Genomic DNA, 25,803 nt, shown 5'->3' on the forward strand with positions numbered 1-25,803 from the left:
CTTAGTTTCTTTTTTTTTGTTTTTTTCTTTTCTTGTATTGGCGGATCCTCGCTATCTTGCACTGCTCCCGCCACGTGGGACACAGCTTGTCGGCGGAGTGTTGGCCGCCACAGACTACGCATTTCTTCTCTTGGTTGGGGTAGGAGGTGTAGCGATGCCCGGTGTTTCCACACTTTGAGCACACATCCTCCTGAGCCTTGCACTTGGTGGTGGTGTGTCAGTAGCGCTGGCATTTATAGCAGCGTTTAGGTCTGCAGAAGGACTTCACTGGCACGGTTTCCCAGGCCAGTTGAGCCTCTTTGGGTAACGTTTCATAGTGTCTTACAAGGGCAGTTGTTTCTGACAGTTTTTTTTTAGACAGCAGAGTTGTCCCTTGAGAAGTTGGTTGATTTCTTCTGAGTCCATGAATGCTATTTCAGGATGGGAGATCATTCGCAGTTTCAAGTTGTTCCCCTGGTGGACAATCCTTTCCACTTGTACGGCGTTGATGTCGGTGAATTGTGGCAGTTGAAGGAATTAGCCAAATTCGGCGAAGGTGATTTTTAGGTCACCGTTCACCTTGATGATTACCTCGATTCCTTCAGAGTTAAAAAAAATCTTTAAGGACGAGAAAGTTGAGTAGTTTTGGGTAGGTCTCCTCAACCGGGCGCAACCGGATCACCTTGATGTCTTCGTAGAACACCATATGCTCAGTTAATCCGTTTGTCTCCCCTGGCCTGGTGGTGGGCCCGGCCACGCTGGTAATGACATGTACTCAAAAGGTAGACCAAATTTGCCTTAATTAGGTAAACACAAAGAACCTGTGAGAGCCAAAGGTATGAGGTGGTCTTTAGTTTGCACACATCAGCACTGTCAATAGCCTCTGCCTCCATTAATTAACTCACCGGAAAAATAGAGTTAATTACGACTATTAAGAAGTGAAGTGTATGTAGCTGAATAAGTAATGATCTGTACACATGTTGGCACGATCCTTGCCGACCAGATATATGTGTGTGAGCATCAATTTATAATGAACCAGTTTTAGCGAGCTCTATTAATAGTCAGCAAATTAAAAAAAAAATATGAATTAAGTAAACGGAACGGGGCGGTAGATTATCAGATGTTAGGAAGCATTACACAGAGTGTGTGATTTACACACTGTTGACACGACCCAACCCTCTACTACCCAGCCCTGCACGCCCAGCCCTCCACGACCAGCCCTCCACGACCCATCCTTCCACGCCCAGCCTTCCACGACCCAGCCCTCCACTACCCAGCCCTCCGAGGCCCGTCCCTCCATGACCCAGTTCTCCATGACCTACCTAGCCCTCCACGACCCAGCCTCCGACCCAGCCCTCCACGACCCAGCCCTCCACGACCCAGTTCTCCACGGCCCAGCCCTCCACGACCCAGCCCTCCACGACCCAGTTCTCCTGACCCAGCCCTCCAGCCCTCCACGGCCCAGTTCTCCATGACCCAGCCCTCACGACCCAGACCCAGTTCTCCATGACCCAGCCCTCCATGACCCAGCCCTCCACGACCCAGTTCTCATGACCAGCCACAGCCATCCCGACCCAGCCTCATCCAGCCCTGACCTAGCCCTCCACGACCCAGCCCTCCACGACTCAGACCTCCACGACCAAGCCATCCACGACCCAGTTCTCCATGACCCAGCCCTCCACGACCCATCCTTCCAGGCCCAGCCCTCCACGACCCAGTTTTCCATGTCCCAGCCCTCCACGACCTTGCCCGCCAACAATCAAGAAAACATAAAACAAACAAAGAAACAAACAAAGAAATAAACGGAGCAGCCACTGAGTACCCCCTTTCTTCACTCATATCCTTGGGGCACGCGCTTCCCGCCGCACCTGTAAACGGAACGGAAGTAAAACTTGAGAGTCGTTATCTTACTAAAACCTTGCTACTAAAACATGTGGTTTATGCTTAATGGCAAAATAATGAATATTATAGTCCTCAAGTTTGATGATGGATACGAGACAATCTACTTATAATGGGAGAAGGATCATGTTGAGAGAACCAATTAAGGAAGGTAGTCAGGGTAAGCAACCTAGACACCCTGGCCCGTGGCTCACTAGCACCTTTATCACTCTAAACATTACTTTTGTGTCCCTTAAAATATACAGTACTGTATAAGGAAGAGCGAGAATATAGGTTGTAGTAGGTTATTCACAACTCAGAAGACAGCGTCAAGGATAACATAATGAGAGTGCTGAGGTCTGGAACGTTGTAGTGTTGATAAACTGCATACAGTATATAGTGTTGTAATGGCACACTGTTGACCAATAAGTTTTTTGCGTTAATGAAATAAAAAATTATAAATTGAATGAAAGCGACAGTAACTTCAGCGTTCAGTTGAGGTAATGTTTAATTTCCTCTGATTTTCTCTTTGTTGCGATTTTGTTGTATGGCACAAAATCCTGACACAACATGACATCAACTTTTCACAGTAGAATTATTCTTTGCAATTACCCGAACTTTTTTTCGTAATGAATCCACCGACATGTTATGTATTTGGCCGTTCAGAATAAAATAGTGACCCCCTTCCGTATGCATTATGTTTTAAATTAAAAAAAAAAGATTCATATGAAAATATCGCTTTAATTAAAATTGGGAATGCGAGTGCATGTGTAATTTAGGATAGTCCAAATATTTTATTGTTAATAACTACATTTTACTGCAAAAGTACTATAGGTTTTTATTATCATGACATGCATCCCCAATGCTGTAAACGTACTGCTGTGAAAAACTCTTCGTTCACTCACACGACGTAAATAAGGGTGTGTCCCGGGGTCCTCAAGCGACACGGTATACTAGAAACAATAAGTGAACTTCATCAAAGAGACAACAGTTGAACTGGTGATGTGTTTATGGGAAAAGGTTGTGGTGCCTATAAGTTGTGGGTGAGATGGTTGTTGTTAGTCTTACATCATGAATTAATAGCAACTTTACCATCACCTCCTAGTCAGACATAGATGTGCGTGTGTGTGTGTGTGTGTGTGTGTACCATGGTGATGCACATAATGATCCGTGTCCTCATAATGTTATTCAGTGATGTTACTGTAGTTTACCTTGACGTCTTCACCACCAATGTCTTGCTACCCTCGGTGTTCTCGGCGTCTGTGACCATTGGCACCTGTCTGGTGAAGACTCACTACCAGTCCTCCCTTACACACAGTTTAACGCCTGGACTCATAACCTCAGGTCGTGGTTGTGTCCATAGTTGCGGTAATTGCCAGTCTCCTAAAGGTCCTGGAACCTGAACAGTTTTCTGCACCTCAGATTTGGTCGCCAGGAAACAAAAAGCTTTAGTTTGGTCTTATTTCCGTGGAGAGACTGAAGCCTCAGATATATGCCGGGCTTTCTCTCCACAGGACAATAATTTGTTTTACTTATCCATCTCAACACGGAAATTCCATTACGGAGGAGACCACACATTTACCTTTGAAGATGGTTCATTCTCGTCACGCTGAGGCACAGATCATATATTTATTTTAACTTAAATTACCAAGATATATTCCTCTCACACACACACTTACACACACACACACACACACACACACACACACACACACACACACACACACACACACACACACACACACATATATATATATATATATATATATATATATATATATATATATATATATATATATATATATATATATATATATATATATATATATATATTGTTACGACCATGTCGTATTTTTCCATTTTTTTATATAACATGCTTCCATGTTGTTCCATATTATTCTTGTAATGATGTGTTATATTTACTATTATATAATCTAGTCACATTACCCTGTGCTGTTAAGGTTTTAACTGTTATTATTTGTTCAAGCCCATCTTATTTCTTCATTTAGTATTGTAACAAGCATTCTTTGTTTCTCTAACGACCATCTGCATCGTTAAACGACCCATGTTTCACCCCCTGGTCGCATTGGCGGGAAACGACCCTATATACTGTATAGTACTCCACCGGTAAACAGAGTTCAGTCCAGTCCTCTCGTCATTCAGTTCACCTTCTTTTGAGTGACACTTGTCACCTGTTACTTATACTTCATTTTATTTCTGTGTTGTTCCTGTCACCACCAATGTGGTATATCTATGTGAGTACCTATACATGTCTCTTGTGTGTCCATCAGTGTTTGCTTAGTTACATTTAAGTAATTCAGTGTTGTTTCACTATAGTTAATTTTAGTGTTAGTTATTTATATGTTTATGCAGTGTTAACTTAATCCTGTTTTGATGTTTTCGTATCATTTGTGTCTTAAGGGTTTCGATAGTGAATTTATTCGTTGTGACAACCTATGAGGCTCTTTATTGTGTTAATATTTAATTTAATTAAATTCTTAAAGGTTTACTTTATTTATTTTTATTCCCTTTTAATTTACTTCACTTTTTTTGTTTGGTTACGCCTAGAACCTGGATATTAAAGTAAATTAAGAGACAGCGTAACAATATATATATATATATATATATATATATATATATATATATATATATATATATATATATATATATATATATATATATATATATAGTAAATAAAACAATTAGTGCCACCTTAGGGGGGTAAATTATATTAAATCAGACAAGATAAAAATAGTGTGGAATACCTCAGGGAAAGACAAACCGTAAATTCTGAAGGGTAACATGACCCGTGTGTACTACCACTGTTGGTGTGCACTGTACATGATATAACCCGTGTGTACTACCACTGTTGGTGTGGACTGTACATGATATAACCCGCGTGTACTTTTTTTTTTTTTTTCAAACGTGGCCTCCAGCCTCTCCCAATAGCCACACCTTCGCCGCCATTTTATTACCTCAATATTGAATATCTTAATACATAAGTAGCTATCCTATCTGTGTTGAATTAGTTGAGCCGCAGATCTATGCAGCATTCAGTGACTGTAGCCTCATAGTCAATATCTGCAGCAGTTGTCAGCATTGGGGCAGAAGCTCTCGTTCCCCTGAGGCAAAGCAAAGTCGACCGAAGGAGAGAGAAAGACAGTCGACATCTCTTCCAGGCTGTAACATAACTTCTGGGCTTCTGCTTCTGTTCGGAGATCACCTCCGCGAGTCTGGCGAAGAAACATCTTGCACTTGGTCCCCTCCCACCAGAGGTTGTGAACACTAGAGGAGTGAAGCTGCCTTGATTAACGTTTTGAATTCTCTCCCCATATGCCCTTCTCTTGTCGCTCTCGTTCCTAGTATGTGCAGCATCGGGAGCTAGGTTACAGTGACATGCGGCCATGGGATAAAATATCCTAATGTCGAAGAAAGCTCGCTGTCCCCGCGTCCAGAATCCTCGAGCACGGACGTCAACACGGCCTTCGTTAAGTATGTTTGAAGTCCTATGTTGGAAGATCTCACCATCCAATGGAAGGAGGGTCGGTTCTACCATGACATCCCGGCAGATTTCCTTCAACATATTAGCTGTGAGGTCCCTTACTTCTTCATGCCTCATGCATATGAAGCCCCCCTTTCATGCACACCATGGAGTGATCGACGTCATAGGAAGAGCCACACACGCATTGGGAGGGCAAACCTTCTACTGGTCACCCGTACCTTAGAGCAATGGCATCTGTAAATTCTTGTTTATTGAGACTGAAACCATTTGCCCTCATCGGTAATGTAGTTAACCAGTTCGAGGCGCCCACCTCCTGCGCTATAGCTACTTTTTTTTCAAATTCTCTGGTATTTGCAGCAATAGTTGCTGCAACTTGTCACTTTGGCCGTGCTGTCGTTCTGTCGTAATGGACCTTCTGATCTTGTTTACTTCTGGTATCCATCTCCCCTGTTGCGTTCTGAGCTATTATGTGGTCCGTGAGGGCTGCCGTGAGCTTAACTGAATTTTGATGTTCGGTGGCAGCACTCTCCTCTGGATTGGTTAGTCCCATACCTCCCAGTCTTGATGGAAGTGCAAGAAGTGATCTTTCTGCTGGGGTTAAAAGGGGGTGTTCCACTAATTTGGGAATGAAATTGACACTGATAGCTTCTTCCAGAGGGTGGAGGAGGGGTCCGATATCAGGGACAGTACGCATCAGGTAGTTCTAACGATGCTTGACTCCATGGGTGAATGCAGCAAAAGCCGCATGTGGCTCTATGTTAGCAATCTCAGACAGAGCCTGGATTTCACTAACCCACTCATTCACCTTTCCGTCTACATACTTGATCTTGAAGTCCGTAGTGCCATTTACTGCACCTAGATGTCTTTCGCAGTCCTTTGTTATTTTGACCTCACTTCCGCCAAACGCCTCCATTGCCCGTTCATAATGTTCTGGCTTCACAATGAGGAAGCACTTGCTGGCGTTTGGGTGGTACCCTATTTGTAGACCTCGCGATGTTACCAAGTCCCACCATTTTTTGATGCCCTCCACTTTTCTTGCTCCTGTAAGGTCATCAGCATACGCCACTTGTTTGACCCCAGTTGTTTCAAATTTCATTTCTTGTTGGAGCACTGATAGGCCTATTGCATGCATTGCCATTGCATCAGGGTCCCCCTGTGTTGTTCCCTCGGTTGACTGTAAGATGGTATCACCTCTTACAGCCTTGTTGTTTACTATATAGAGGTCTGATGGATTCCTATACGAGTTTTCATCATACACTGCAAAGCTTGGACACTTGATCTTGATGTTGTGCAGTGCAGCCTTGCGGTTAAGTATGTTGAATGCGTTTGAAGCATCCACCAGGAGAACGGCCTCACAATCACGCTGCTCAAATATCAATCTCATGGCGTGAATGGCAGCTTCCCCGCCAGCCTGGTGGCCAGCACACACTTGCAGGTTCCCTGCTGCTGCCCTGATATCATCCTTTACCACCTCCTTTATGCATTTTCCGATGATCCGCCTCACCACTTCCCCCACCACTATAGGCCTACATCCTGGATTCTTTTCCAGAGGAATAAGGCGGCAGGCCGTCAGGGCCTGGAGGTGATGGCAGCAAGAGGATGCCAGCTTTCTTGCAAGGACGGCAATGGCAGTGCAGAGATCGTTTGCTACAGGGCCAAACTTGTTTGTGCTGAGGATGACTCTCCAACCGTTTGCATCCAGACCTGAAGGGCCGGCTCCTCCTCGAGTCTTCAGTGCCTTTTTCCACACCATCTGTCCTGTTATTTTCTCGAACAGGACAGCATTTGGTGGGATATAGTCACCCTGGAAACTGATGCCTTCTTCATCACTTGCAGGGGGATGTTTATCTTTCAGTAGTTTTAATGTCTCTCTGTTTATTGGCATCACCCCACCGGAGGATTCCTCTGTGAGAGATCTTACCGCCAGAGACACTTTTCCCACACGCATTTTGTTACAAAATTTTCTTGCCACGTCATCGGAGTTTTGCTTTCCGTCACCCGTAATTTTTAGTCTCTCCTGCAGTGTTCTTGCTTCACATTGGAGATCATCAAGGGCCCCAGTCTACCACATTGCCAATCTTCTCTTCATTGCTGCCGCATTTTCTTTGTGCTTAGTCTTTGTGTGTGTCCGCTGACAAAATAGATGTGGTATTATTGCCAGTATTTGAAGAGCGAAAGGGGAAAGAAAGCGGTCCTGGGTGTAATCAGTCATGAGGCGAATCATCTCCCGAATCATTTCTTTGGTGGCCGCACACTTGGGTGGTTCAAATAGGTTAGCTGGCGACCACCTGACAATTTCTGAGTAGGTTTCTTTGACCCATATGTCTGCATTTTCCATCGACATGCCATTCCACTGTGGTGGCTGTCTCTCATTCTCCTCGTGGACATCTGCTACTAAGGGAGCAGAATTTATTGGTACTACATTTTCGGGTTGAGTAGACTCACTGCGACGTGGAATCCGACAATACTCTCCCTTTCTGCAATCCACACATGGTCGGTTGTTTCTCGCACATTCACAATATGTGCAGTTTTGGTTCTGGCTAGCACAGACACAGCAATGTCTGTTACTTGGCATAGTGAACAGCACCTTAGGCGACAGTTACTTCCGCCTTCGACTTCTGCTTTGGTCCCATACAGAAGAAGAAACTAGGTCTTATGAGTAAAGGGCAAAGAGGTGACGGGCTGGCCTGCTGTGTCCAGGTAGTAGGGGCATACGATCGCACGCGGATGTGTAGGGCAACCCCCTCCCCCCCCTGTGGGCGACAAACCACACATCAGAATGATCCACTGGGAGCAAGATTTGTCACAACAAACACTTGTTTATGTATCCTTGGCAGAAAGAACCACTATTTCTATGTTCTCACTGATGTAGTATTAGTTATATATACTCACTTGGTCGGCCGAAACTACATGAAGTGGCCGTTACTTGAGGTGGGGGGGGCGGGGGGGCGGGGGGGCGACCGCAAGCTTAGAGCACTTGGCCCCATAGGGGCGAGAGTCTCGATGCCACCCCTGCCCAAGTAGGCCTATCGACACATTGGCACTGGCACTTGGCAATTGCAGTCGCCGTCCATCCAAATACTCACAGGCTCACTTGAAGATCGCCGGTAAACACACGCAATATTTGCGTTTAATGCCGTAAGGGATGAGAAGAGCCATCGGCGACGATACTCAAGGTGACATCCGATATTCACCGACACACTGTGAAATTCTCGCTCCCACAAACTGAGTATATCCCCACCAATAACACTTTAGATCAGGAGGCACTCCAACACACCCACGCCGCCCGGGCCTACTACTTATTTTTTATTATGTCCTTCAACCTCCACCATTTTATTGCCTAATTATTCTAACACACAATGATATATCCTAGCATTCAATGACTGTTGCCTCATAGTCTACGTCTACGACTATTGATGGTTTAGGGCCGAAGATCTTGTTCCGCTGGGTTAATGTTTTTGTTCTGATAACACCTCAGCTAGTCTGGGGTAGAAGCCTCTTGCACTAGGTCCCATCCCACCCACCCACCCACTCACCTACTACTACTAGTACTACTAGCCACACCTTCGCCGCCATTTTTACCTTAAAATTAAATATCCTAATACATTAATAGCTATCCTAGCTGTGTTGAGTTAGTTGAGCCGCAGATCTATGCGGCATTCAGTGACTGTTGCCTCATATTCAATATCTGCAACTGTTGTCGGCTTTGAGGCCGATGCTCTTGTTCCCCTGAGGTAGAGCAAGGCAGACCTAAGGAGAGAGAAGGACAGTCGACATCTCATCCAGGCTGTAACATAAATTCTGGGCTGCTGCTTCTGTTTGCATAGCACCTCCGCGAGTCTGGCGTAGAAGATCTTGCACTTGGTCCCATCCCACCAGAGGTTGTGAACACCAGAGGAGAGAAGCTGCCTTGATCAACGTTCTGAATTCTCTCCCAGTATGCCCTTATCTTGTCGTTCTTTTTTCTTCCTATGTGCAGCATCAAGAGCTAAGTTATGGTGACATGCGGCCATGGGATGAAAAATCCTGATGTCGAAGAAGGCTCGTTGTCCCCGCGTCCAGAAGGCTCGTTGTCCCCGCGTCCAGAAGGCTCGTTGTCCCCGCGTCCAGAAGGCTCGTTGTCCCCGCGTCCAGAATCCTCGAGCATTGACGTCAACACGGGCTTCGTTGGATGTGTTTAAAGTCCTATATTGGAAATTCTTACCGGCCAATGGAAAGAGGGTCGGTTCTACCCTGATTCCACGACAGATTTCCTTCAACATATTTGCTGTGAGATCCCTTACTTCGTCATGTCTCATGCATATGAAGCCCCCTTTCTTGCACACCATGGCGTGATCGACGTCATAGGAAGGACCACACACGCATTGGGAGGGCAAACCTTCTACTGGTCTACCGTACTACTACTACTGGTTAAACTTTTATTGCTGATAGTAGTACTACTTCTACTGGTATTGCTGATTCTATTACCTGGAGGCAATATACTGTGAGCTTTATTGTTGAAGCTTCTTTAAAATGCCAACCCCACAAAATCTATTGTGACGTTACTTGAATATTTGTGAATGAAATGAATAGATGGTTGGACACCTATACAATTCACTCAGACAATCGTAAATCCTTTTGTACAGACAGATAATATTTTGTTTACACACCTGTGCTGTTGTTAATGTACGTACACTCACTAGCGTAAACTTATTACCCGAAATGTATGTGACTGAATCCAATTTTGTTGAAGGAAAAACATATAAGATCTAGCACAGTGGTTCTCAACCTGGGGGGCCATGGCCCCCAAGGGAGCCACGGCAAGAATTTAGGGGAGCCACGGCGAGCTGTTATAAATTGTACGTTTCCAAATAATGTTGGGAATCTGAATTAAACAAAACTTGTATTACTTATTTTGACTTGGCAGAAGAGAATTTTCATTCTTTTTTTTTGTCATTTTGTTTAATCATAACGACAATACAATTTTAATATTTACATACTCTGGTGCTATTTTTTTTTTTTTTACGGACTATTTAAGATTTCACAGGTCCAGTCCATGTCTGTGTGACAGGCGCTGGACCAAGCTGCTGAACTGACTTGTTCAGTACGTGTCCGTGTGTCCTCCCTTTGCAAGTGGTGATAGGACCGAGTGATCTCAGTCTGGCCTGGGATACCATCAGGAAAACATATATTGTGTTTGAGCTTGACTCAAGCATAATATACTCCGTAATTGGTGTTACTTATTTTGTTTCGTAATTCATGTGGTCGCTGCTTTACGTGGGTGAAATATTTGTACACTTCCTTTATTAATTATTTCCTTATTTATTGGTGCCATTGTTGTTCATACTCATTCTTTACTTATATAATCCTACCATTTTTAGTGCTAAATTGGTATGACTCACTATTCTTCTCATTCTTCCAAGTGGGCAGTGCTTGTCAAAGGAGGCGTGTTCTTGCTTACAGGAAGTACACTTCAGCTTGCGAGCTTGAGTGTGAATGTTTACCTGTGTGCATGTTTGTGTATGACTGTATGTGTGCTTTATGTGTGAGTCCATGGGCGTGTTATGTATGTGAATATGTGTGTGTGTTTGCCATTCTAACTCTTGTCCTATTTATGTGTCCTTCTTTATCATTCTTTTGTCTTTATCACTTTTCTGTTTGTCTGAACTGGGAGAAAAATGAAGGAGGCCACGAGGATGTTGAAATTTCCTCAAGGGGGGAATGGAGTGAAAAAGGTTGAGAACCAATTCTAGCAGCACAGCGAGGGAAGGCTGAGGCAATAGTGTCGTCATATATTCTGTACAAATATGTTACAATGTCTTTCTGAAGGGAACTACGTCATGAACAAACAGGTGTCAGCGGTGTCAACATAACAGGTGTCAGGGGTGTCAACATAACAGGTGTCAAGGGTGTCAAATAACAGGTGTCAGGGGTGCCAAAAATACCGGTATCAGGGTGTCAACATAACAGGTGTCAGGGGTGTCAACATAACAGGTTTCAGGGGTGCCAACAAAACAGGTGTCAGGTGTGTCAACAAAACAGGTGTCAGGGGCGTCAACATAACAGGTGTTAGGGGTGTCAACATAACAGGTGCCAGGGGTGCCAACAAAACAGGTGTCAGGGGTGCCAACATAACAGGTGCCAGGAGTGCCATCATAAGATGTGTTAGGGGTGTCAACATAACAGGTGTCAGGGGTGCCAACATAACAGGTGTCAGATGTGTCCTACACATAACAGGGGGTCAGGGGTGTCAACATAACAGGTGTCAGGGGGTGTCAACTTAACAGGTGTCAGGGTATCAACATAACAGGTGTCAGGGGGTACCAACTTGTTTACAGGTGTCAGGGTGCCCAACATAACAAGGGTAGGGGTGTGTCAACATAACAGGTGCCAGGGGTGTCAACATAACAGGTGCCAGGGGTGCCAACATAACAGGTGTCAGGGGTGTCAACATAACAGCTTTCCAGGGGTGCCTTAACATAACAGGTGTCAGGTGTGTAAAACATAATAGGTGTCAGGGGTGTCAACATAACAGGTGTCATGGGTGCCCAACATTACAGGTGTCAGGGGGTGCCAACAAACAGGTGTCAGGGGTGTCAACATAACAGGTGCCAGGGGTGCCAACTTAACAGGTGTCAGGGGTGCCAGCAAAACAGGTGTCAGGTGTGTCAACATAACAGGTGTCAGGGGTGTCAACATAGCAGGTGCCAGGGGTGTCCAACTTGCTGGGGTGCCAGCCAACCAGCAGCATGTGTTAGGGGTGTCAACATAACAGGTGTCATGGGTGCCAACATTACAGGTGTGTCAGGCAGGCCAACAAGCAGGTGCAGGGAGTGCCAACATAACATGTGTTAGGGGAATTAATCCGCCCACAACAGGTGTCAGGGGTGCCAACACTAGCAGGTATCAGGTGTGTCAACATAACAGGTGTCAGAGATTGCCAACATTACAGGTGTCAGGGGTACCAACATAACAGGTGCCAGGCGTGCCAACATAACAGGTGTCAGGGGTGTCAGCCAAACGGGTGTCAGGGGTGTCAACAGAACAGGTGCGGGGTGCCAACATAACATGTGTCAGGGTGTCATCATAACAGGTGTCAGGATGTCAAAATAACATATGTTAGGGGGTGTCAACTTATAACAGGTGTCAGGTGCCAACATAACAGGTGTCAGGTGTGTAAACACTTAACAGGTGTCAGGGGTGTCAACACATAACCAGGTGTCAGGGGTGCCAACATAACAGGTATCAGGTGTCAACATAACAGGTGTCAGGGTGCCAACATTAAGGTGTCAGGGGTGCCAACACTAGCAGGTGCCAGGGGTGTAACATAACAGGTGTCAGGGTGTCAACAAAACAGGTTTTCAGGGGTGCCAACATAACAGGAGTGTCCCAAGTGTCAACATAACAGGTGTCAGGAGTGCCAACATAACAGGTGTCATCGCGTGCCAACGTCACAGGTGTCAGGCGGAGCCCAACAAGCAGGTGCCAGGAGTGCCAACGCCCAACATGTGTGTTAGGGGTGTCAACACAACAGGTCCCAGGGTGCTAACATAACAGGTATCAGGTGTGTCAACATAACAGGTGTCAGGGGTTACTTAACATTACAGGAGTGTCAGGGCGCCAACATAACAGGTGCCAGGCATTGCCAGCACCAACAGGTGTCAGGGGGTGTCAGCAAAAGCAGGTGTCAGGGGTGTCAGCTAGAACGGGTGCCAGGGGTGCCAACATAACATGTGTCCAGGGTGTGTCATCACCAACAGGTGTCAGGATGTCAAAATAACATGTGTTAGGGGGTGTCAACATAACAAGGTGTCAGGTGCCAACATAACAGGTGTCAGGTGTGTATACGCTTATAACAGGTGTCAGGGGTGTCAACATAACAGGTGTCAGGGGGTGCCAGCATAACAGGTATCCAGGTGTGTCAACACATAACGGAAGGTGTCAGGGGGTGCCAGCATTAAAAGGTGTCAGGGGTGCCAACATAACAGGTGCCAGGGGTGCCAACATAACAGGTGTCAGGGGTGTGTCAACAAAACAGGTTAGAGGTGCCCAACATAACAGGTGTCAGGTGTGTCAACATAACAGGTGTCAGGAGTGCCAACATAACAGGTGTCATGCGTGCCAACATTACAGGTGTCAGGGGTGTCAACGCAACTTGGGTGTCAGGGGTGTCCCAACATGACAGGTGCCGGTGTCAACTTAACGGGTGTCAGGGATGTCAGCACCAACAGGTGACAGGGGTGTTAACATAACCAGGTGCCAGGGGTGTGTGTCAACATAACAGGTGTCTTAAGGTGCCAACATTAGAGGTGTCAGGGGTGCTTAACAAACAAGCAGGTGTCAGGGGTGTCCAACATAACAGGTGTCAGGGGTGCAACATTACAGGTTATCAGGGGGTGCCAACACAGGTGCCAGGTGTGCCAACACTTAACAGGTGTCAGGGTGTCAACAAAACAGGTTTCAGGGGTGCCAACATAACAGGTGTCAAGTGTGTCAGCTTATAACAGGTGTCAGGAGTGCCAACATAACAGGTGTCATGCGTGCCAACATTACAGGTGTCAGGGGTGTCAACACTTAACAGGTGTCAGGGGGTGTCAACATGACGGGTGCCAGAGTGTCAACATAACAGGTGTCCAGGGATGTCAACATAACAGGTGACAGGGGTGTTAACATAACGGAGATGCAGGGGGTGTCAACATAACAGGTGTCATAGATTGCCAACATTAGGGGTGTCAGGGGTGCCAACAAGAAGCAGGTGTCAGGGTGTCAATATAACAGGTGTCAGGGGGTGCCAACATTACAAGGTTAGCCAGGGGTGCCAACATAACAGGTGCCAGGTGCCAACATAACAGGTGTCAGGGGTGTCACACTTGATGGTGTCAGGGGGTGCCACCAAACAGGTGCCAGGAGTGCCAACATACCATGTGTTAGGGGTGTCAACATTACAGGTGTCGGGTGCCAACATAACAGGTGTCAGGTGTGTCAACATAACAGGTGTCAGGGATATCAACATAACATGTGTTAGGGGTGTCAACATAACAGGTGTCAGGGGTATCAACATTACAGGTTTCAGGGGTGCCAACATTACAGGTGTCAGGGGTGCCAACATAACAAGGTGTCAGGCGTGTCAACTTAACAGGTGAAGGGGGTGATAACATAACAGGTGCCAGGGGTGTCAACATAACAGGTGTCATGGGAGCCAACATTAGAGGTGTCAGGGGTGCCAACAAACAGTTGTCAGGGGTGTCAGCATAACAGGTGCCAGGGGTGTCAACAAACAGGTGTCAGGAATGTCAACATAACAGGTGACAGGAGTGTCAACATAACAGGTGTCAGGGGTGCCAACATTACAGGTGTCAGGGATGCCAACATAACAGGTGTCAGGGGTGTCAACAGAACAGGTGCCCGGAGTGCCAACATAACATGTGTCAGGGGTGTCATCATAACAGGTGTCAGGGATGTCAAAACAACATGTGTTAGGGGTGTCAACTTAACAGGTGTCGGGTGCCAACATAACAGGTGTCAGGTGTGTAAACATAACAGTTGTCAGGGATGTCAACATAACATGTGTTAGGGGTGTCAACATAAGAGGTGTCAGGGGTATCAATAAAACAGGTTTCAGGGGTGCCAACATTACAGGTGTCAGGGGTGCCAACACAACAGGTGTCAGGGGTGCCAACATAACAGGTGCCAGGAGTGCCATCATAAGATGTGTTAGGGGTGTCAACATAACAGGTGTCAGGGGTGCCAACATAACAGGTGTCAGATGTGTCATCATAACAGGTGACAGGGATGTCAACATAACAGGTGTCAGGGGTGTCAACTTAACAGGTGTCAGGGGTATCAACATAACAGGTGTCAGGGGTACCAACATTACAGGTGTCAGGGGTGCCAACATAACAAGGAGTAGGGGGTGTCAACATAACAGATTTCAGGGGTATCCAACATAACAGGTGCCAGGGGGTGCCAACATAACAATTGTCAGGGAGTGTCAGCATAACAGGTTCAGGGTGCCAACATAACAGGTGTCAGGTGTGTCAGCATGATGGGTGTCAGGGGTGTCAACATAACAGGTGTCATGGAGTTGCCCAACATTACCTGAGTGTGTCAGGGGTGCCAACAGAGAAATAGGTGTCCAGGGTGTGTCCAACATAACAGGTGCCAGGGGTGCCAACATAACAGGTGTCAGGGGTGTGTCAACAACAGGTTTCAGGGGTGCCTTAGCTCTAAAACGGAAGCGTCAAATTGTGTCCAACATAACAGGTGTCAGGGGGGTGTCAACATAACCGTTTCAGGAGTGCCAACATAACATGTTAGGGTGTCAACATAACAGGTCAGGGGTGCCAACATAACACCAGGTATCAGGTGTGTCAACACCAACAGGTGTCAGGGGTGCCAACATTACGGAGTGTCAGAGTTGCCAACACCAACAGCAGGTGCCAGGGGGTGCCAACATAACAGGTGTCAGGGGTGTCCAGCAAAACAGGTGTCAGGGGTGTCCAACAGAACAGGTGTCGGAGTGCCAACATAGCATGTGTCAGGGGTGTCATCACCAACAGGTGGTAGGGATGTCAAAATTAACATGTGTTAGGGGTGTCAACATAACAGGTGTCGGGTGCCAACATAACGGGTGTCAGGTGTGTAAACATAACAAGTGTCAGGGTGTCAACATAACAGGTGTCAGGGGTGCCAACATAACAGGTATCAGGTGTGTCAACAAAACAGGTTAATCAGGTGTCCCAGCAACACCCAGCAGGTGTCAGGTGTCAACATAACAGGTGCCAGTGCCAACAGCATGTGTTGGGGTGTCAACATAACAGGTGTCATGGGTGCCACATTACAGGTGTCAGGGGGCCAACAAACAGGTGCCAGTGCCAACATAACATGTGTTAGGGGAATTGTCAACACAACAGGTGTCAGGGGTGCCCAGCTTATAGCAATTATCAGGTGTGTCAACATAACTGGTGTCAGGGTGCCAACAAAACAGGTGTCAGGTGTGTCCAACATAACAAGTGTCAGGGGGTGTCAACATAACAGGTGTCAGGGGTGCCAACATAACAGGTATCAGGTGTGTCAACATAACAGGTGTCAGGGGTGTCAACAAAACAGGTTTCAGGGGTGCCAACATAACAGGTGTCATGCGTGCCAACATTACAGGTGTCAGGGTGTCAACATAACAGGTGTCAGGGAATTGTCAACATAACGGGTGCCAGGGTGTCAACATAACAGGTGTCAGGGATGTCAACTTAACAGGTCAGCCAGAGTGTAACACATAACAGGTGCCAGGGGTGTCAACTTGTAACAGGTGTCATGGGGCCAACATTGTTAGGGTGTCAGGGTGCAACAAACAGGTGTGTCAGAGGTGTCAACATAACAGTTGTCAGGGGTGTCAGCACCAACAGGTGCCAGGGGTGCCAACAAACAGAGTGTCAGGGGATGTCAACATAACAGGTGACAGGGGTGTCAACATGACAGGTGTCAGGGGTGCCAACATTACAGGTGTCAGGGATGCCAACATAACAGGTGTCAGGGGTGTCAACAGAACAGGTGCCCGGAGTGCCAACATAACATGTGTCAGGGGTGTCATCATAACAGGTGTCAGGGATGTCAAAATAAGATGTGTTTTGGGTGTCAACATAACAGGTGTCAGGTGCCAACATAACAGGTGTCAGGTGTGTAAACATAACAGTTGTCAGGGATGTCAACATAACACGTGTTAGGGGTGTCAACATAACAGGTTTCAGGGGTATCAACATAACAGGTTTCAGGGGTGCCAACATTACAGGTGTCAGGGGTGCCAACATAACAGGTGTCAGGGGTGCCAACATAACAGGTGCCAGGAGTGCCATCATAAGATGTGTTAGGGGTGTCAACATAACAGGTGTCAGGGGTGCCAACATAACAGGTGTCAGATGTGTCATCATAACAGGTGACAGGGATGTCAACATAACAGGTGTCAGGGGTGTCAACTTAACAGGTGTCAGGGGTATCAACATAACAGGTGTCAGGGGTACCAACATTACAGGTGTCAGGGGTGCCAACATAACAAGGAGTAGGGGGTGTCAACATAACAGGTGCAAGGGTGTCAACATAACAGGTGCCGGGGGTGCCAACATAACGGAATGTCAAGAGTGTGTCAACATAAGGTTTCAGTTCCAACCTAACAGGTGTCAGGTGTGTCAACATAATAGGTGTCAGGGTGTCAACATAACTGGAGTGTGGGTGCCTTAACATTACACAGGTGTCAGGGTGCCAACAAACAGGCTGTCAGGGGTGTCAACATAACAGGTTTCAGGGGTGCCAACAAAACAGGTGTCAGCGGTGTCAACATAACAGGTGTCAGGGGTGTCAACATAACAGGTGTCAAGGGTGTCAAATAACAGGTGTCAGGGGTGCCAAAAATACCGGTATCAGGGTGTCAACATAACAGGTGTCAGGGGTGTCAACATAACAGGTTTCAGGGGTGCCAACAAAACAGGTGTCAGGTGTGTCAACAAAACAGGTGTCAGGGGCGTCAACATAACAGGTGTTAGGGGTGTCAACATAACAGGTGCCAGGGGTGCCAACAAAACAGGTGTCATGCGTGCCAACATTACAGGTGTCAGGGGTGTCAACATAACAGGTGTCAGGGGTGTCAACATGACAGGTGCCAGGGGTGTCAACATAACAGGTGTCAGGGATGTCAACATAACAGGTGACAGGGGTGTTAACATAACAGGTGCCAGGGGTGTCAACATAACAGGTGTCATGGGTGCCAACATTAGAGGTGTCAAAGCAACAAACAGGTGTCAGGGGTGTCAACATAACAGGTGTCAGGTGCTAACATTACAGGTTGTCAGGGTGCCAACATAACAGGTGCCAGGGGTGCCAACATAACAGGTGTCAGTGTAACAGGTGTCAGGGGTGCCACCAAACAGGTGCCAGGAGTGCCAACATACCATGTGTTAGGGGTGTCAACATTACAGGTGTCGGGTGCCAACATAACAGGTGTCAGGTGTGTCAACATAACAGGTGTCAGGGATATCAACATAACATGTGTTAGGGGTGTCAACATAACAGGTGTCAGGGGTATCAACATTACAGGTTTCAGGGGTGCCAACATTACAGGTGTCAGGGGTGCCAACATAACAAGGTGTCAGGCGTGTCAACTTAACAGGTGAAGGGGGTGATAACATAACAGGTGCCAGGGGTGTCAACATAACAGGTGTCATGGGAGCCAACATTAGAGGTGTCAGGGGTGCCAACAAACAGTTGTCAGGGGTATTAACATGTTACAAGTTTAGGGGTGCCAACATAACCTTGAGTGTCAGGGGGTGTCAGCTCTAACAGGTGTCAGGGGTATCAACATTTCAGGTTTTGGGGTGTCCACATAACAGGTGTCAGGGGTGTCAACATAACAGGTGCCAGGAGTGCCAACATAACTTGTGTTAGGTGTGTCAACATAAACAAGTATCAGAGTGAAAACATAATGGGTTGGGGAGTGTCAACAAGAAAGGTGTCAGGTGTGTCAACACAAACAGGTGTCAGGGGTGTCAGCATAACAGGTGTCAGGGGTGTCAACGCAGCAGGTGTCAGGGGTGCCCAACATTACAGGTGTCAGGGTGTGTCAGCACTTGTGAGGTGCAGGGGTGTCAGTTTAACAGGTGTCAGGGGTATCAACACCAACAGGTGTCAGGGGTGTGTCTATGGGTGTAGGGGTGTCAACATAACAGGTGTCAGGGGGTGTCAACATAACGGTGTCGGGTTGTCAGCATAAGAGGTGTCAGGGGGTGCCATTACGGTTTCGGGGGTTTGTAAGTACAGGTGTCAGGGGGTGCCAACATTACAATAATGTCAGGGGTGCCAACAACATTTATCAGGGTTATAGCTATAAAAGGTGTCAGGGGGGTGCCAACAACAGGTGTGAATTGTGCAACATAAAGGCGTCATGGGGGTGACAAGGTGTAGTAGTGTAGCATAACAGGTGGGGTGCAAGCATTTCAGGTGTCAGGGGATTGCCAACACAGCTTAGTGTCAGGGTGCCAACATTGCGAGTGAGAATTATTAACTTTATAACAGGTGTCAGGGGTGCCAACAGTACAGGTGTCAGGGGGTGCCAACATAACCAGGTGTCAGGGTGTCAACATAACAGGTGTCAGGGGTGCCAACATAACATAGTGTCAGGTGTGTTAACATAACAGGTGTCAGGGTTGTCCAGCTGGTGTCAGGGGGTGTCAGCATAACAGGTGTCAGGGGGTATCAACATAACAGGTGTCAGGGGTGCCAACATTACAGGTGTCAGGGGTGTTGGTGTCAGTGTGACAACAAACAGGTTTTTCAGGGGTGCCAACATAACGGTGTGGTGTGTCATAATACAGGTGTCAGGGGTGTCAACATAACAGGTGTCATGGGTGACAGTTAGGTGTCCAGGGGGTGCTTGGCAACAAGCAGGTGTTGGGGGTGTCAACATCTTCAGAGTGTCAGGGTGTCCAACATAACAGGTGTCAGGGGTGTCAACATAACAGGTGTCAGGGGTGTCAACATAACGGGTGACAGGGGTGTCAACAAAACAGGTTTCAGATGTGTCAGCATAACAGGTGTCAGGGGTGTCAACATAACAAGTGTCAGGGGTGTCAACATAACAGGTGTCAGGGGTGCCAACATAACCACAAGCAGGTGGCATGGGTGCCAACATAACCACAAACAGGTGACAGGGTGCCAACATACCACAAACAGGTGACAAGGGGTGCCAACATACCACAAACAGGTGACAAGGGGTGCGTAACATAACACAAACAGGTGACAGGGGTGTAACATGAATACAAATGGTGACAGGGTGTGCATTATACAAATAGGTGACAGGGGGTGCAATATACCACAAATAGGTGACAGGAGGTGAGTATAATATAAATAGGTGTTAGGGGTGAGCAGTGTAAGCACAAATAGGTGTTAGGGGTGAAGCAACTACAGAATAGGTGTTAGGGGTGAGCAATTAACATGAAGCAGGTGACAGGGGGTGCAATATAGCTTACAAGTAGGTGGGGGGTGTTAACATAGCCACAAACAGTTGTAGGTGTTTAACATATGGGGTGTGGGGTGGCACAAGTAGGTGTTGGGGTGCTAACATAACTAACAGGTGTGGGTGTGTGTTAAGCAGGTGTCAGGGTGCCTGAGCATAACCACAAACAGGTGTCTAAGGGGTGCAACATGCCATGAAGCAGGTGTTGGGGTGCCAACATAACCACAAACAGGTGACAGGGTTGCAACGTAACACAAACAGGTGACAGGGGTGCTAACATAACACAAATATAGGTGACATGGAGGTTACTGACATACCACAAATAGGTGACAGGGGGACCAACATACCACAAGGTGACAGGGGGCCAACACTAACACAAATAGGTGGTAGGGGTGCCAACTGTAACCACAAACAGGTGACAGGGGGTGCCAACATAACCATAAACAGGTGACAGGGGTGCAAATAACCACAAACAGGTGACAGGGTGCAGTATAACCACAAACAGGTGACAGGGGTGCTAGTATATAACACAAACAGGTGTCAGGGTGCCAACATATACAAACAGGTGTCAGGGGTGCTAAGCATAACCTGACAGGTGACAGGGGTGCTAACATAGCACAAATAGGTGTTAGGGGGTGCCAGCATATCCCACAAACAGGTGACAGGGGTGCTATATACAAACAGGTGTTAGGGGTGCAATATACCACAAATAGGTGACAGGGTGCCAATATAACAACAAATAGGTGACAGGGGTGCCAACATATCCACAAACAGGTGACAGGGGTGCCAACATAACCACAAACAGGTGTCAGGGGTGCCAACATAACCAATCAGGTGATAGGGGTGCCAACACAACCTAAACAGGTGTCAGGGGTGCCAACATACCACAAACAGGTGACAGGGTGCCAACATAACCACAAACAGGTGACAGGGTGCCAACATAACCACAAACAGGTGACAGGGGTGCTAACATACCACAAACAGGTGACAGGATTTAACATAACCTAAACAGCAGGTGACAGGGGTGCCAACATACCACAAACAGGTGACAGGTGCCAACATAACCATAAACAGGTGACAGGGTGCCAACGTAACCACAAACATAGGTGACAGGGGTGCCAACATAACCACAAATCGAATTTTATGTTCCCGATTACTTCGATCTGTGTTGTTAATACTGCCAAACCCATACTTTTTGGGGGGGAAGCAAAACTGATAAAACATAAAAGCGACAACCCTGGCAGGAAAAGTGAACAAAACAAAATTATTTTGTGTTATATCCCAATGGATTTATCCTCAGGCACGCCAATAACTTTGATATTGCCAAAGGTAAATAATGAATTTGTTATCATACAACAGAAACTGATTTATATGAAAAGCAAATGGGTTTTATCCCTAGACCAGAGCGTTTGTCAGGTGTGCTGTGGTGATGGTTTGTTTTAACCCAACAAGTCACACCTATTTAGGTAAACAGATTTTTAAATTGGTAGCCACCATCATGACCACTCTTCGTGCTTCTCTGGGGTCCCGAGGTCAAAGTTCAGACTCGTTGTTACTATCGAACTTGCCAGAGGTCGTCCGAGCTGAACGGAATTTTTCCTATATATTATTCTTCCTCGTAGCGTTCCTAAAAGAATCTAGATTACACATCAGATGATAAGTTAAGACGCTTCCATCAACAAATATAACACAACCATAAGTACACAAATTAAACAGCCATAAATCCAAAAAATTAATGATCCAAATTTCCAGTTCAGTTAAACTTGGTAATACTCGATGGACACTGAGCACCGACACGTCACAGTAACATAAAGAACATCCACAAATACCCTGATGATGGATGACGCACCTAGTAAGTCCTTCATGGCTGCCTCATCCTCGGTTAAGAAGCCTAACACCTTATGGCGGCTCTTATATAGCCTACACCAGGGGGGGGGGGCTAAACTGGCTGACTGAAGGTCCCTATCTCATAACTTGATTAACCTTCCACCACCACCACCATCACCACTACCTCTACCACCCACACTACTACAACCACCACCACTACCTCTACCACCCACACTACTACGACCACCCCCACTACCTCTACCACCCACACTATTACGACCACCACTATCTACCATCACACTACTGCGACCACACACCATCCACACTACCCACTATACAACTACTATCACTACCTCTACCACCACCTCTACCCACACTACGACCACCCCACTTCACCACCCACACTATTACGACCACCCCACTACACTCTACCCACTACTACAACCACCCTATACTAACACCCACACTACTACAGTCCCCCACTACATCTACCACTATACTAACCACCCCCACCACCACCACTACCTACCCTAAACCACCACCCACACTACTACAACCACTATCACTACCTCTTCCACCACCACACTACCTCTACCACCACACTACTACAACCACCACCATCTCCCACTACTACCACCCACACTACTACAACCACCACCCACCACCATCACCCCACCACCACTATCTCTACCAGCCACACTACTACAACCACTACCACTATCTCTACCACCCACACTAATACAACACACCACAATCTCTATCACCCACACTACTACAACCACCACCACCACCACTATCTCTAGCACCCACACTAATACAACCACCACCACAATCTCTATCACCCACACTACTACAACCACCACCATCACCACTATCTCTATCACACACTACTACAACCACCACCACCTCACCACTACCACTACCACCCACACTACTACAACCACCACCACCACCACTATCTCTACCACCCACACTACTACTTACATTACTATAACTACCACTATAATTATCACTACCTCTACTTCCACCATCATCACCAGCACAATTCCTATCACTACTACTGCTACTACTTTCTTTTTTTTATCCTCCCTAATAGCCACACCTTCGCCACCATTTTATTACCTTAAAATTAAATATCCTAATACATAAGTAGCTATTCTAGCTGTGTTGAGTTAAGTTGACATGAATCTATGGGCATTCAGTGACTGTGCCTCGCCATTAATATCTCCCCAACTATTGTCAGCTTTGGGGCGAAGCTCCTCGTTCCCCTAAGGCGGCCGAAACTTGGTCGAAGAAAAGACAGTCGACATCTCATCCAGGCTGTATATAACTTCTGGGCTGCTGCTTCTGTTTGGATAGCACCTTAGCAAGTCTGGCGTGAAGCATCTTGCACTTGGTCCCATCCCACCCAGGGTTGTAAACACCAGAGGTGAAGCTGCCTTGATAAGCGTTGAATTCTCCCCATATGCCCACTTATCTTGTCGTTCTTCTTCTTCCTGTGTGCAGCATCGAGAGCTAGGTTAGAGATTTTGTGGCCATGGATAAAAAATCCTGATGTCAAAAAGCTGGCTGTCCCCTTGTTCAGAATCTCGAGCTTTGACATCAACACAGGCTTCGTTAGATGTGTTTGAAGTCCTATGTTTAGGAAGTCTCTTGTCCAAAGGAAGGAGGGTCGGTTCTACTGTGACATCGCGGCAGATTTCCTTCAACATATTTGCTAGTCATGCCTCTCATGCATATAAGCCCCTACTTGCACACACCATGGCGTGATCGACGTCATAGGAAGAGCCACACACGCATTGGGAGGGCAAACCTTCTGCTGGCCGACCGTACCTTAGAAACATTGGCATGTAAATTCTTGTTTATTGAAACTGGAAACATTTGCCTTATCAGTAACTTGTGATTAACCAGTTAGAGCGCCCACCTCCTGCGCTATAGCTACTTTTTTTCAAATTTTTCTGGTACCTGCAGCAATAGTTGCTGCAACTTATCATTTTGGCAGTGCTGTCGATCTGTCGTAATGGACCTACGAATCTTATTTACTTTACTGGTATCCACTTCCCTGTTGCATTCTGGGCTATTATGTGGTCCGTGAAGGCTGCCAAGTAACAGAGTGAATTTGATGTTCAGTGGCAGCAATCTCCTCTGGATTTGGTAGTCCCATCCCTCCCAGTCTTGGTGGAAGTGCAAAGTGCTCTTTCTGCTGGGGGTTAGGTCAGGGTGTTTTCACTAATTTGGGAATGAACTTGACACTGATAGCTTCTCCCAGAGGGTGGAGGAGGGTCGATATCAGGGATAGTACATCAGAGTAGTTCAACGATGCTTGACTCCATGGGTGAATGCAGCAAAGGCGGCATGTGGCTCTGTGTTAGCAATGGGCAGTTTGGTTTTACTAACCTCTTCCGCACTTTTCCTTCGTATAGTGCGAAGTCCGTAGTGCCAATTACTGCGCCTAGATGTCTTTGGCCGTCGCGCTAGTTATTTTGACCTCACTTCTGCCAAAAACCTCCAATGCCGTTCATAATGTACGGCTTCACGATGAGGAAGGACTTTGCTGGCGTTTGGGTGTGGTACCCTGTTGTGAACTCCGTGTTGCACTGAGTCCCACTTTTGATGCCCTCCACTTTTCCTGCTCTGCCGGAGTCATGTATATACCGCTGAACGACCCCAATTTGCTTAAATTATATTTCTTGTTGGGGCACTTTATTGGTAATTGCATTGCCAGGCTGCAACAGGGTCCCTCTGTGTTGTTCCTCAGTTGACTGTAGATATTTATCACCTCTTACAGCCTTGACCCCATTTACTGCTCTTGGGGGTCGATGGATTCTATACGGTACTGCATACATATAGCTTGGACGCAGTCTTGATTTTGTGCAGTACGTACCGTTAGTATCATGAATGCGTACAACATCACCGGGAAACTGACCTCACAATCACGCTGCTCAAATATCAATCTCATGGTGTGAATGGCAGCCTCCCCACCAGCCTGGTGGCCAGCACACACTTGTAAGGTTCCCTGCTGCTGCCCTGACATCATTCTTTACCACCTCCATTATGCATTTTCCGATGATCCAGCCTCAGCACTTCCCCACGCCTATAGGTCTACATCCTGGTTTCTTTTCAGAATAAGGTTGCAGGCCGTCAAGACCCCTGGAAGGTGATGGCAGCAAGAGGATGCAAGCTTTTCTTGCAAAGCGGCAATGGTAGTGCAGAGATAAGCACAGGGCCAAACTTGTTTGTGCTGAGGATGACTCTCCAACCGTTTGCATCCAGACCTGAAGGGCCGGATCTCCTGCCAGGTCTTCCCAGTGCCTTTTTTCCACCATCTCTCCTGTTTATTTTCTAGAACCGGGACAGCATTTGAGTGGGATATAGTCACCCTGGAACCTGATGCCTTCGTCTTAAGCTTGCGGGGGATGTTTCTCTTTCAATAGTTTAATGTCTCTCTGTTTGGTGGCATCACCCCACCGGAGATTCCTCTGTGAGAGATCTTTACTTAAGAACACTTTTCCCTGCGCATTTTGTTTCCAAATTTTCTTGCTGCACGTCATCGCTGTTTTGCTTTTCGTGCCCGTAATTTTTAGTCTCTCTCTGTAGGTTATGTATCTAAGCTACTTTGCCGAATAGCATTTATATATGT

The 25,803-nt window shown here is 46.8% G+C and overlaps 1 protein-coding gene across 1 annotated transcript in view; it reads right to left on the reverse strand.

Moving 5' to 3' along the window:
- The window catches only part of LOC121862396, a 33,871-nt gene extending 11,660 nt beyond the window's left edge, over positions 1-22,211 (reverse strand). Inside the window, exon 1 of the mRNA XM_042360660.1 lies at positions 22,186-22,211. Coding sequence (XP_042216594.1) covers positions 22,186-22,201 — 16 coding nt within the window. The 5' untranslated portion in view covers positions 22,202-22,211. The remainder of the gene's footprint in view (positions 1-22,185) is intronic.
- Between the last annotated feature and the right edge of the window lie 3,592 nt (positions 22,212-25,803).

The sequence above is a fragment of the Homarus americanus genome, unplaced genomic scaffold, assembly GCF_018991925.1.
Source record: "Homarus americanus isolate GMGI-L3 unplaced genomic scaffold, GMGI_Hamer_2.0 scaffold31037, whole genome shotgun sequence".
NCBI classification, from domain to species: domain Eukaryota; kingdom Metazoa; phylum Arthropoda; class Malacostraca; order Decapoda; family Nephropidae; genus Homarus; species Homarus americanus.